General features: G+C 34.0%; 1 protein-coding gene across 1 annotated transcript; it reads right to left on the reverse strand.

The window, feature by feature from the left end:
* Positions 1 to 509: 509 nt before the first annotated feature.
* LOTGIDRAFT_115354 (hypothetical protein) lies at positions 510 to 8,732 on the reverse strand (the record flags this gene model as incomplete). The annotated part of the gene is made up of 11 exons (XM_009054235.1): positions 510 to 616; positions 1,217 to 1,354; positions 2,036 to 2,179; positions 2,741 to 2,796; positions 4,383 to 4,494; positions 4,829 to 4,913; positions 5,293 to 5,496; positions 5,903 to 6,061; positions 6,754 to 6,857; positions 7,200 to 7,296; positions 8,619 to 8,732. The coding sequence occupies 11 exons, from the start codon at positions 8,730 to 8,732 to the stop codon at positions 510 to 512; spliced, it is 1,320 nt and encodes a 439-aa protein (XP_009052483.1).
* Positions 8,733 to 14,592: the final 5,860 nt, after the last annotated feature.

Below are 14,592 nucleotides of genomic sequence, written 5' to 3' on the forward strand. Positions count from 1 at the left end.
TTAAAAAATTCTTATTGACTGTAAAGAATAAAAATAATAAAGAAAAGGTGATGAACGGCAAGTCCAAGTAAAATTTAGAATGAGACTCAGGGTATGACATCCTTATTGATATCTTCATGGGAGAAATCACTTTAGCAGACTAATAATTCATGGTTGAATAAATGGTCATTTGGAACATGTGAAAAAAATGTGATGCACAGCGGATGTTAAGACAGATCATGCTAAAATATAGACATCTGTATGCCTTCACGGTCAGTTTATCAATAATAGTGTTCACAGCTCATTGCGAAATTCTAGGGAAGGAATTATGTGATTTTCGTACATTCTAGTACTTCTGAAGACTTTTTTACATATATTCAGACCCAAATCAACCCCTGAATATGGCAAACCTATCTCTCTAATAGTTTAGAAGTCACACCATTCCTTAAGATATGTTTCATATTAATAACAGGAGTCTTTAGTAACCTAACCAGCAGCCATTTTGTAAAATTTATTTCGATGTAAAAATGTTATTCGTTGTTAATTCTTTTCTGAACTCTCATCAACTGAATTATGGGTAAAATCAAACATATTCCACCACTAACATAGCAAACTTTAGCGCCAAGACTCCAATATACTGAAATAAAGTCAAATAAAAATTAATGACAGCTGTTGAGAGATATACTCATTTAAATGTTAAAACACACAGTTCAGAACGAAACTGGAAGGCAGTATTATATGAAATGAAATGAATGGAAATGAAATGAAATGAATGGAGTTTTACGTCCTACAGTATATATATGAAATGAAATGAATCCTACAGTATATATATGAAATGAAATGAATCCTACAGTATATATATGAAATGAAATGAATCCTACAGTATATATATGAAATGAAATGAATCCTACAGTATATATATGAAATGAAATAAAATGAATGGAGTTTTACATCCTACAGTATATATATGAGACTTATATACTAAAAAATCATTTCATTTCATTCCAGGCACTGCTCAAAATCCTATTGAATATATTTGCACCCATCCCTTCAAATAGTTAGAGTGGTATGTAAAAATCTTTTGACCATGACAAAGTATTCTTGACAAACATTATATTCTTTTGGAAACACGTTTCTGATACATAATCTGTCATAAGAACAGATGGTTTGAAAATAAATGCCCATTGGTATTTAGACATATATATATAATGTATGTTCAAAGCAAACATTATCTTACCTATAGAAGCTAATATTGGTCCTACAGCTCTAGCCAATGCTCCTAGAGATCTAAAGGTACCCATTATAATGCCTTTCTGTTCAGGTCCACCATGGACTGATATCATTGTTGTTAGACATGGTACTACTGTTCCTGATGCTGAAATAATTAAAACAATGGTATCATGGCTGACGTTAATCTTCCTGAGGTCTTGATCATTGAACTACATGTCTGAATATCAGCAACATAAGCATGGGAGTATACTAACGACAGTCTAGATACTTAAAGTGTGCTGTCATCAGTATTAGTTGCAGACAGATATCAGATTTTTTTTCCAAAAGGTATTTTAAAATTGAACTCCACAATCCAGAGAGAAAGTAAATATTTAGCCAATTTAATCCCTTAACTTAAGGTGTATTATGCAAGTCACATTTTGGTACTTTGGTACACTTTCTTAAAGTTATACTACCTCTTAGGATGAACAAGAAATTTAAATTTTGAAACTTGGTTAAAATAAGTCTCTGTTCATCAGTTGACTTGCCTATGTCATAACTATACAACAGAATCGCTCAAAAATGCGATAAATCCATAAAAACTAAGTAATTTTGAAAATGCTTACAAGTATGTTTCAATAATTATTTAGTATATTGGATGTATCCTCTTTTATAGCTATTTTATTCTAGTCATGGCACCTGGTTGGTCCAACTGATGAATATATACTCTTATAACAAAGTTTGAGACTTTAAAGTTTATGTTATATTATAAGAGGTCGTATCCTTTTAAGTGTGTGTTACTTGCAATAATCATCCTGTCTCATGTCAAAATATTTTAAAAACATACCAAAAGAAAATAAAAATAGTCCTATATACATTAATGTTGTAGAAGAAGCAAATGCCATGATGATAAATGCAGGAATTAATATTATCATTCCATGAGTTGCTACTTTATGTTGTCTGTCATGTTTAACTCTTCTAACATAACCCCCTGAAAATATCAAACATATCCTGCAAACACAACAGTGACAGGCAAAGGAAATTTGCTGATTTCAAAATTGAACTCTTCTAACCAAACTATCTTCGAAATTATTGCTTGATTCAATGCTAATAATACATGTAATGCCAAGCAATTTGCCAGGAATAAAATGTTACTCCTATTGTTGATTATCATCTGCCTTTTAAGTTTCAAATGCAGTGGCTGCAGCACACACAGAGTCAGTGCATTTACTATGAAATTTGATTTTAGGATTTAGTCAGCTTTTCTGATCAGTATCACTGAGAGGAGGACACAGAGTTGGAAATAGACAGGAAACATTCATAGCGAGCCCTGATTGGTTTATATTCAAGCATCTAACAGTTACAGATCTTCAAGCCAATAAGTACAAATAGCTGGGAAATCAACCCTATGAGAGTCAAAAAAAAAAATCAAATGTCAATGACTTTTACTTAGTGTTAGGGTGTATTGAGGCGAGTCTCAATGAGAGCTCTGTGAAGGACTTTAAAGTAAGTATTCATGTGATCTAAAATATCCAGTACAAAATGAACTTACCCTGAACTAAGGCCATTATAACACCCATAAAGAAAAACATCTTTCCTTGTTGTATACTGAAATATAGAAAAAACATTTCTGATCTCTATAGAATAAAATCAATTGGGTGCTCATCTGTTCAATATGTCACACTGCTCAAAATGTGTTTCACTAATTTCACAAATGACACTTTCTTAATACTCTATATACCTGTGTCTGAGCTTCATTTATTAAATAATAATTCAGATAATTTAGGAATTATAAAAAGTATTTCTTTTCAGGTGTTTCCCAGGCACTATTAGCATGATTTTGCTAAATTTTCAGTCACACTTTTGTGTTCCTTTAAAGTCCACTTATCTCTGCTTTTTATGTCACTGCTGCTAATAACATATAAGGGCCTGTGCGATAATGACATCATAAAACACTTAGTTTTAGTAGAAACTACGACAATCATGGAAGTTTGATTGCGAATTGGAATGGTTCAAATCAATCAGTGTCCCTCATCTGCGCCAACAGAATTCGTCAAATTAGCACTAGCAGAGCTTGTCAGATATATGCTTGCAGAGCTTGTCAGGTATATGCTTGCAGAGCTTGTCAGATATGTGCTTGCAGAGCTTGTCAGATATGTTCTTGCAGAGCTTGTCAGATATGTGATAGCAGAGCTTGTCAGATATATTCTTGCAGAGCTTGTCAAATATGTGATAACAGAGCTTGTCAGATATGCACTAGCAGAGCTTGTCAGATATGCACTAGCAGAGCTTGTCAGATATGTGCTAGCAGAGCTTGTCAGATATGTGCTAGCAGAGCTTGTCAGATATGCACTAGCAGAGCTTGTCAGATATGTGCTAGCAGAGCTTGTCAGATATGTACTAGCAGAGCTTGTCAGATATGTGCTAGCAGAGCTTGTCAGATATGTGCTCGCAGAGCTTGTCAGATATGTGCTAGCAGAGCTTGTCAGATATGCAATAGCAGAGCTTGTCAGATATGCACTAGCGGAGAGCGTGTCAGATATCTGCTTGCAGAGCTTGTCAGATATGTGCTCGCAGAACTTGTCAGATATGTGATAGCAGAGCTTGTCAGATATGCACTAGCAGAGCTTGTCAGATATTGTCAGATATGTGCTAGCAGAGCTTGTCAGATATGCAATAGCAGAGCTTGTCAGATATGCACTAGCGGAGAGCGTGTCAGATATCTGCTTGCAGAGCTTGTCAGATATGTGCTCGCAGAACTTGTCAGATATGTGATAGCAGAGCTTGTCAGATATGCACTAGCAGAGCTTGTCAGATATATGCTTGTAGAGCTTGTCAGATATGTGATAGCAGAGCTTGTCAGATATGCACTAGCAGAGCTTGTCAGATATGTGCTAGCAGAGCTTGTCAGATATGTGATAGCAGAGCTTGTCAGATATGTGATAGCAGAGCTTGTCAGATATGTGCTAGCAGAGCTTGTCAGATATGTGCTAGCAGAGCTTGTCAGATATGTGCTAGCAGAGCTTGTCAGATATGTGACAGCAGAGCTTGTCAGATATGTGCTAGCAGAGCTTGTCAGATATGTGCTAGCAGAGCTTGTCAGATTAGTGCTAGCAGAGCTTGTCAGATATGTGATCTAATGTCTAATAGACCAACTACAATAGGATGAAGAAAGAAAATCAAACAGAACTAACCTGTCATATTGAAATCTATTGTGCATGAGAAACGGAAGAGTAAACTCTAAACCAGAATATAAAAACATATAAATAAAATATAAACTTCCTATCTGCTGTAAACTGGATAAATCTACAAAATAAACAGTTCACTGTCATTTAGCCACAAATATTTTCAGCACAAGTCAGTGAGAAGTGGTTAGTTAGGCTCAGATCATTTAATAAAAATAGACACATGGATGTAAGGAGAGTCTTAATAATTACCAGGCAATTACTGCCATCCAACTAATCAAGTATATTATGATGTTATGATACATGCTTTTGGAAATTGTAACAATGGCAAGACTTTGCTTGTGACCTAGACAATACTTTGACCAGTTTAGGTTAACAATTCGTTACAAATTTTGATTAATGTACTAAGGTTGATTTGGTTTTTAATAATATCAATTTAAAGTTCATGCTCCTACCTGTTCTGGAAACATTGTGAACTGAAGAAAACTTTAATAATTTGACAGGATTGATTAAATCAGTAGAATTCTTTATACTTGAATTCTTACTCTGTAAAAAAATAAACAATCTGATAAAATAAAGATCTAGACATTTTTGTTGTTGTTTGCAGTGGGAGACTCCACTTGCCAATCATGCTGAAAGTTCTCTCTCTGTTCAATGTACAAGTAAATAATGAGTTTCAGTTCTATAGTCTATTCTATTGTGCTAGGTAACACAGGCAATGCTACAAACTGTGCAATGAGGGAGATTTGTTATTATTAGCCTACTTTTTATTGAGACAGCTGGTTTGGAAACAAGACTTAAATATCCATCCTTGGAACATTATGTGTATAAGTTTGTATGTTGTTATTATTATTATTATTGTATTTTGAAACAAGACTGTTATTTACTCTCTGTATAAGAAACATAAGCCTAATAATACACATATACTTACCCTTTTATTCTTCGGTAAAGTTTCTTCTAAAAACAAATAAACAAACAAAATATCACTAATAGCTAGAACCAGAGCAAACAGGGCTGGTAATAAATAAAACACTTCTCCCATAGACTTGCCATATACACTAAATAGAGCACCAATAGTAGGACCAAATACAAACCCTACAGAGAATGCTACTCCAATCCATGCCTGAAATATAATATTATTATGAACAGATGTATTAGGGTGACTGAAAAAACATAATCATCTGCTTTCAAAGAGATGCAGTTATCTACTTATTTGCTTCACCAGAAGGGCTCAATATCTGCTAACCTCAGCCCTTTTTAGATTTAAAATGAAGTGATTGGCTCTAATACAAAAAGTCTATTAATTGAAGACGGTCTGCGTTTCTGCTCAAGTTTGGCCTAACAAAGGCGGGCAATGTCATGCAGTGTGCAATAAGGGAAATATTGCTAGAACAGCAAATGTGTAAAATTATCATATTGAGTTTTTACAAGTAATAGCGTGTTTCTAGAAAAACAGGACCAACCGCTTTCAAATATCATTATGGTGCAAATGAAAGCTGAAAATGGGAAGTATGTTTGTGATAGCTTACCATTCCTTTTCCTCTTTTTTCTGGTGTAGAAACATCAGCTACTATAGCTGTACTTAAACTAACATTGCCTTTACTGATACCACCAACAATACGGGCAATAACAAACAACGTAAAGTTACTAGATAATGCCCATAAACCATAGGATACTGCTACACCAACCTATAATATCATATATAGAATAAAAATAGGCTAAGACCTTTACAATTCAATAAAATAAAATTGATAAACTGGATTGGTCAATGGCTTGAAAGACCAATTTCGTAATAATTAATGATATGGGAGAATATTGCTAGGGTATCTAGATCTGGAATGGTAAAACCTCCAGATAATCAAGTATGACGTGTGAATACCAGATAACACTTATTACCTAGCTGCCACGGGAATTCTTATTGGTATTATGAAACATCTTCATTATAAAAATAATCTCAAATTCCTTACAATTTATTACAAAAGACCATTGTCAGCATTTCCTATGAAGGATCAAGATCCTTGCTATTTTGTTCAGCTTTGAAAACTAATATTTTATTATTTTTATTTGAGCAATTTTTCAGTCCCCTAGTGTGATAGGTCTAATCAAGCTATCTGTATCATTTTTCATACAAAAAATGGTTTGTCTACAAACTTCCTGACAAAAGGCTATAATAATCAAGATACAAACATCATTAGTTGAGAAGTAACTCAGACAGTTTGATAAAACCAAATTTAAAAAAGCGTGCACAATGCAAAAGATAACTAAGGATTTCTCAAATAATATTGAAGTCAATTTTCATTCAATCTATGTCAATTTTTGTTAAGCTCAGCATTGGAAACATCCCAGGCAGTGAGAATCAAAAATAAGTAGAAATACTCACCATACAAATTAACATGAGAGGTTTTCTACCATACTTATCACTAGCTGCCCCTATCACTGGAGCACTTAAAAAATTTAATATTGAAAACAATGAGCCTATTAATCCTGAAAATAACAAGGACAAAAATATTACAATGTGACAATTTGGGAGGCGTTACTGTGCTTATAATAAAAAGTTGATATCAGCAAAGCGTTTTATGACGTCACTAGAGGGGGGCTACCGGAAGCTACTATTAATATTTATGCAGTTCCCCTCTTGTGACGTGATAAAACGCGTTAGTTTTAGTGGAATTGCAAGAACCACAGACGTCGGAATGAAAATTGGAATGGTGCAAATTGATGATATCAGTGTCCCTGATACACATAAAAAGTTTAGAAGACCTCTTTACAATCCCTTTAAGGAACATGATATTCTATAGAATAATAAATATAGTATATCAAACTTACCCCCAAATAAAACTGAGTTCCATCGTGGCGTGTCTGGTGCTCCAACAAATTCACGGAAATTACTAACTGATGTTTTAATATAGGTATATAGACCTTGCTGTAATTATACAATACTGACATTGAAACATTGTTCATTTAGTAAAAAAAGGGTTTCCAATACCAGGGGTTCCAAAATGACAATCAAAAGAGTCCTGCTGTAAAACCATTGGATCTAATATTTATAAAGGAAACATGGCGTTTTTCCTTTCTGCTATAGTGGCAGTAATATATTGCAAGATATTGCAGAGGCGTTTTTTTTTTAAGCCTACAGGATACTGATTTAAAATCTCCTCTACGTTGAGAACTTTGACAGGTGTCACCTAGCCAATCATTATTATCCCTACCTAATTTGTAAATTAAGTTTTTTATGGACTTATGAGACCATCTGGTCTTTATCCCAATCATTACAAAACCTCTACTTTCAATTGATGTAAGTATTAGCTTTCAACAACTGAATATATATGAATAAATAAAAATATTTTTAAGGCTAAAGCCATGAGTAGATGAGGTATGGTGTCCCAAGTAAGATCATCAATACAGTAGATATGGTAGAAGTGATACATGAGATATGGGTCCGTACACAGTGTGGATATGATTCCCTTCTACTATTTTCTACTGTATCAATTATCTCGGGCACTGTACCCCATCAATTCCCACCTTTAGAGTAATTCAAATGGGTTTTATCTTTCTGTTTTGTTATCTAACACGTACACAGTTAGTGTTTTTATGTTATAATCAGACTAGATACTATCAATGTAAGGTCAACTTACAATCTAGATAACCCTATAACATAATTACTGATAATTTATATAATAATATGTTAAATCTGGATATTGTTTTCATTCAACTCTGGCCTTCATATTCTAAAATTAAAAACAAATTTTCGACAGTAGATACAGAACAAGAAGGCATCGAAAGAGCTTCAAGTGAGCCCCAGAACTGCAGCTTCTAACTAGACAAACTAGCACATCTTATGACTGAATGGTTAAGTTAATAATGGTAATTGAGCAAATGTATTCGTTAGCGTGAAAAAATCGCTGCTTCTATTTTTAGTTAAAACAACTCCATTTATCCACAATCTGTATTGCATATACGCAAAAAACTATACATACCACAGACTAATACAAGACTGAGCGCTTTTCGTGTAGTGGTTCTTAAACTAGCAAGAATCACGTCTGGGTATTTTCAGAAAAGGTATTTCCCGACAGTCATTGACTGGATTACGTCTTTACGCATGGTTAATTACCTACATATATACTTGGCATGTCAAGTACTACGGATCGCACACATGCATACGGATGTGTTTGTGCCTGTGCATAGGGACAAAAAATCCAATCACAAATGGCAGTCTCTATTGCTTTTTTCTTTTTTGAAACTCACCTTGTCGTTGTTACCATAGTAATCCAAAATGGAGGGCAGTAGAGGTAATATGACAGTGAAAGCCAGAAGATCTAACACCAATGAAATAAACACAATTAAAAACACACGATTCATTCTTTTCAGTGCCACTTCATCATTAACCTTGACCTTGGTTGAACCTTCAACAATATTCTGTGCACTTCTTAACTCCATCTTGGTTTTTATCTCCCTGAAGAATAAATGAAAGTATGAAATGAGATGTGGGATTAGTTTGGGATACTAATAGGGATGAGGAAGACCGGGCAAAGTATTGAAGTGCAGAATGAGGGAAATTCTGACCACTGCCATCTCAGCTAAAAAAGTTGCTCATAAACATTGTTTCTATTCTAGTTACATAGCCATACTAGAGACTGAGAGTAACTCCACTACTTTTTAACAGTCTACCATACAGCCCCATTACCCCCAAGTATTCCCCTCCCTCCTATACAATCTCACCAATCCTGACTCCTTATCCCCATAGTCTTCCTCACCTTTATTGATAAAAATATTCGAAGTTTATCAGAGAGAAATACCAAGATCTCTATCTGACAGTAAGATTAGATAAACTGAATAAAAATATTCATTAATAAATAGTCACATGTAAACCTGCGCATGCAAACCTGTAGTTACTGAATCATCTCTAAAATAGTTAGGTTTGACACTGAGGCAGAGTGAACTCACTCTTGTGGAGAAGTTGATGTCAACTCTTTATTGTTTTGGAAATCAAATGAAATGCATGGATTTTACGTCCTACTTTTCTGCACCATGTGGGATAATGAAGACAGATAAAGATAGCTTGCCAGGCAAGGTAACATACGCCCACTGGCAGCTGTCAGAAATGATTAAACAGTCTTTAGTGACTACAGGGTTGCACAATATAGCTAATAGAGTGAAACGTCAAGTCAGACACGATATTTCGGTGAAATATTATCCGATCATCGCGAAAATCGATAGGGATCATCTTCATAATGACATTGACATACAAAATAAAAATCAAAAGAATCTGTAAACAATTGTAGCCTGTAGAGTGAGCACGAGTTGCACAATATAGCTAATAGAGTAAAACGTAAGGTCAGACACGATATTTCGGTGAAAAATTATCCTATCATCATGAAAATCGATAGATCATCATGAAAATCAATAGGGATCATCTTCATAACGACATAGACATACAAAACAAAAATCAAAAGAATCTGTAAAGAATTGTAGCCTGTAGAGTGAGCACGAGTTGCACAATATAGCTAATAGAGTAAAACGTCAGGTCAGACACGATATTTCGGTGAAAAATTATCCGATCATCACGAAAATCAATAGGGATCATCTTCATAATGACATTGACACACAAAATAAAAAACAAAAGAATCTGTAAAAAATTGTAGCCTGTAGAGTGAGCACGAGTTGCACAATATAGCTAATAGAGTAAAACGTAAGGTCAGACACGATATTTCGGTGAAAAATTATCCTATCATCATGAAAATCGATAGATCATCATGAAAATCAATAGGGATCATCTTCATAACGACATAGACATATAAAATAAAAATCAAAAGAATCTGTAAAGAATTGTAGCCCGTAGAGTGAGCACGAGTTGCACAATATAGCTAATAGAGTAAAACGTCAGGTCAGACATGATATTTCGGTGAAAAATTATCCGATCATCACGAAAATCAATAGGGATCATCTTCATAATGACATTGACACACAAAATAAAAAACAAAAGAATCTGTAAAAAATTGTAGCCTGTAGAGTGAGCACGAGTTGCACAATATAGCTAATAGAGAAAAACGTCAAGTCAGACACGATATTTCGGTGAAAAATTATCCGATCATCACGAAAATCAATAGGGATCATCTTCATGATGACATTGTCACACAAAATAAAAATCAAAAGAATCTGTAAAAAATTGTAGCCTGTAGAGTGAGCACGAGTTGCACAATATAGCTAATAGAGAAAAACGTCAAGTCAGACACGATATTTCGGTGATAAAATAATCCGATCATCACGAAAATCAATAGGGATCATCTTCATGATGACATTGACACACAAAATAAAAATCAAAAGAATCTGTAAAAAATTGTAGCCTGTAGAGTGAGCACGAGTTGCACAATATAGCTAATAGAGAAAAACGTCAAGTCAGACACGATATTTCGGTGAAAAATTATCCGATCATCACGAAAATCAATAGGGATCATCTTCATAACAACATTGACATACGAAATAAAAATCAAAAGAATCCATAAAGAACTATAGCCTGTAGAGTGAGCACGAGCCAAATGTGAACGGACGGACGGACGGACCGACGGGGTGATTACAATATACGCTCATCTTACGTTTGGGCGTATAAAAAACCCCATGTAGGGTGCAATGAGGGAAATTTTGCCAGGACAGCGACTGTTGCCTGCTCTTTTTTATTTCCAACTGTCACTGTCAAGGGATCTTTAACGTGCCCAGTCTGTTTTTTCCATGTCAGTCCCTCTTACCTGCTGTATTGTTTTGGAGAGTTCACATAAATAGTATTGTAAACTTTTCATCTTCTCGAAGTCAATCTATTACGAATTGCGTCCTATAATTTGATTGCAATAGTCCACTTTCTTGTGGATTGTACTCCACCGAATACAGTCATTATTAGTCCTCGACAGAAACTTTAATACTCAATATTTACAGTCAAGAACTCTGATTGACTGTATTTGCTAGTGTATAATCCAATCAAATCAATGCATTTACAAACTTGTGATACAAGAATGGTGACTATTGCAGTCTAGGTATTAGACACAGTCAGTTATAGCTTACCGGTAACATTGTGAAGATGACATCTAGTATGCTAGTTTGATAACATGAAACAAAAAAATATATATTTCTAATTCTTAAAGACGATATTATCCTAAGGCTAGAATAGAAGCTATAGTCCTCAATAATTTTCTCATTAAATTTTGTTAATATGTCTATTTCTTTTAATATGATATTATCCTTAAGCATAGAATCTATAGTCCACAATAATTCAAGGAGAAATTATACCTAAGTTGCAAATCAAATAGCTTCAGAAGTTTTAAATACGAATCTAACCCGAAGTACAGTTAGCCCAGGGGTATCAATTATACACTTGAATTCTTTTCAATAGAAATTAAGGGATAAAATAAAGTAAACTGAAAATTATGGTTTTATCCTTTATTTCAAATGTAATTAAATAATCATTAAATAACTCAGTTTATTGACCCTGAGGTCAAATTAGTTTTAAGTCTAACCAATAATAATCACTATTGACATACTGGGATTGGGTAGATTTCACTTTCATGTTTCCTTCTAGCAGGTCTACATAACTGTATTATTCTGTAATGCTCCAATTGCAAACCTAACATTTCAAAGACCCAAACAAAATGAACAAAAGATGACTAACAGAATGCTCTTCAGATAGAATGTCCCAGTAAAGGCCTTGTTAGCCTCGTTATCTATATTTCCAAAAAATAAAAGTAAATTTTGTTTTGATCCAAACAATCACGGCATAATAAAAAAAATTATTAGAAATCCAACCGTGATGAAAACAATAATGTTGGATTATCTCATGTTTCTGACACACACATACTGGTATCAAACTCTTTCAGGATAGATGATGTAGTTCTATGATTACCTTTCCAAATATTTGAGCTTCATTGATTAGTCAAACTCACTGAGGATCATAGAATCAGAAAAGAGAATATTCTACAACAAAACACTACAATACTAAGGGATAAAAAGACATACAAGAAAGTCAATGAGGCAACCAGTGGCAGAGCCAAAGGGGAACCGCCGCCCCTCCTCGCAGCCCGGAAAGCAAGTTTTTCATTCAAAAATCTAATAACTAAATTAGAAATTCGGGCAATCTCCGATATGTCGCCCCCTCAGGGACGTAAACCTGGCTCCGGTGCAAAAACTCCTGGTGCAAAAATACTGTAGATATATTTCGTGTTATGCTTACATACCTACCATATGGTGCCCTTATTTAGAGCGTATTATTAAGACAAATATACAGATAGTCATTCCAACATTGGGTAACTGAAAACAAGCCAGAAAGTTATAAGTTATAAACCCTTGCTGTAAAATTACTACATTTTAAATTGACAAAGTTAAAAGAATTTTCTACCAGTAATTACCTATGTAAATATACAATAGTTAGTGCTTGGTTTAATTATTTAACCTATTTTACTGATCCCTGTACAAACTCCATTAGTCAATGATTTTCTAGTTTAAAATCCAACTCTTCTGCTTCTGATTTGGGCTACTGCAGATAAGCAATACCATTCACAGTGTATTTACAAACAGCAACATAAGCCTACTTTTTATCACCTGTCAGAACTTATCAATGAATAGAAAGCAGAATGAATAGTCTACACTATTCATTGAGTACCATAATTAAATTAGAGTGAAACCCACTCAAACCCAAATTTCATTTTGAAAAATGTTGGGAAAAAAGCCTCAACCTTTTTTTTTTATCATATAAACTTAACGAAGGTTTACTTTAATTCTAAAAGGGTTAGGTGCAGCACTTTGGGGAATTGAATTGAGTGTTGAATAAATAGCCTTCAGAAGTACTAGAAATGTACGAAAATCACAAAATACATTAAATTACTTTTATTACTAATAGGCTTAGCTAAGGGATTCCCATTTCTGAGACTAAAGTATGATTTTTAAAAAAGAAGGCCTACCTGTCCCTTTAATTGTAACTAAATTAGCTGGTAACTAAATGATATCAACCTTCTATTTTACTCTTGTATTCATTAAACTACATCCAACTAAGAGAGGTTGGCCACATCTGCATTGTATTATACTTTTGATGACAGGCATCAATGTATGTTTTCTGTCAACTGTCCTTGCATATCAAGAGATAGTAAAAACATTTTATTTTAACTTTTTTACTATATTATATTTTGCTGACAATTATAAATCAACATGTCAATTCAGCACTTTGTCAGTATGTGATGGATTTTTCACCCTAGGAATACTACATGGTCCACTGCTTCAGCAGATGTGTCAGATAAGCAGAGAAATGTCAATACTGCATTCTATTCATATTTCTATATATCATTATGCTGTCAATGTGTACGGAAAATCAAGGAAAGACACATCATAATTCCTCGGGGCCATGGTAACACAAGTCAGAAAAATTCATAACTAAATATTGTCCAATCAAATATGGTCCTACTGTATTGGTAGCAAATTTCAGCCAATGAAAACAAATCACTCGTTATGAAGTTTGCGAACGTAAACAAAAGGAAAGCAGCATGCCATTATATATTTTGATGAATATGTACGGTACAGAATTGAGTAAGATTTTCGTCAAAGAATTGAAGCTGAGAGAAAATCAAATCTTACTTTGGAATATTTACCTGGAAAGAATGTGCTCTTATCTCTTCAAACGGGCAGCGGCAAATCATGGTGACAAAATCGATCTTTACTACTGTTGTTTGTGACTTAAGTTTTTAAACTAATGTTAGTTTAGTCCACATATTTCAAATATATATATTATATAGCCTACAAATGATCAGAGCCTTACTATCAGTATCTTAACTTTCTCTCATTGTGTCATTGTCTGTATTTATTCATCTAATCATGATCAGTATCAGGAGTAGAGGTAAGTACAGGGAAATAAAATTTTGATTCATAAATTCAGATGACAGTTTTAATGAAATATGAATTAACTGAATGATATCATGACTTGGCATTTTTTATACTATTGTATAAGTCCATTCAGATATTACAGAGCTTGTACCCTCAGGAAAAAAAAATAACATGAAATGTCCCCACCCTTCTGACTCCAGAGAAATTTTCTGTGCTCTCTTCAACTTGAAAATCAGGGATGAATGATCAAAGTAAAAGTTTTGTTTTTGTGTATTCAAGCATAATTTACTTGTAAATTCATATGAAAGTAAGCAACTTATCTTCAATCAAAAGTGAAAACTTGAAATTACTTACTATAATCTGT

The sequence above is a fragment of the Lottia gigantea genome (genome assembly GCF_000327385.1).
Source record: "Lottia gigantea unplaced genomic scaffold LOTGIsca_21, whole genome shotgun sequence".
NCBI classification, from domain to species: domain Eukaryota; kingdom Metazoa; phylum Mollusca; class Gastropoda; family Lottiidae; genus Lottia; species Lottia gigantea.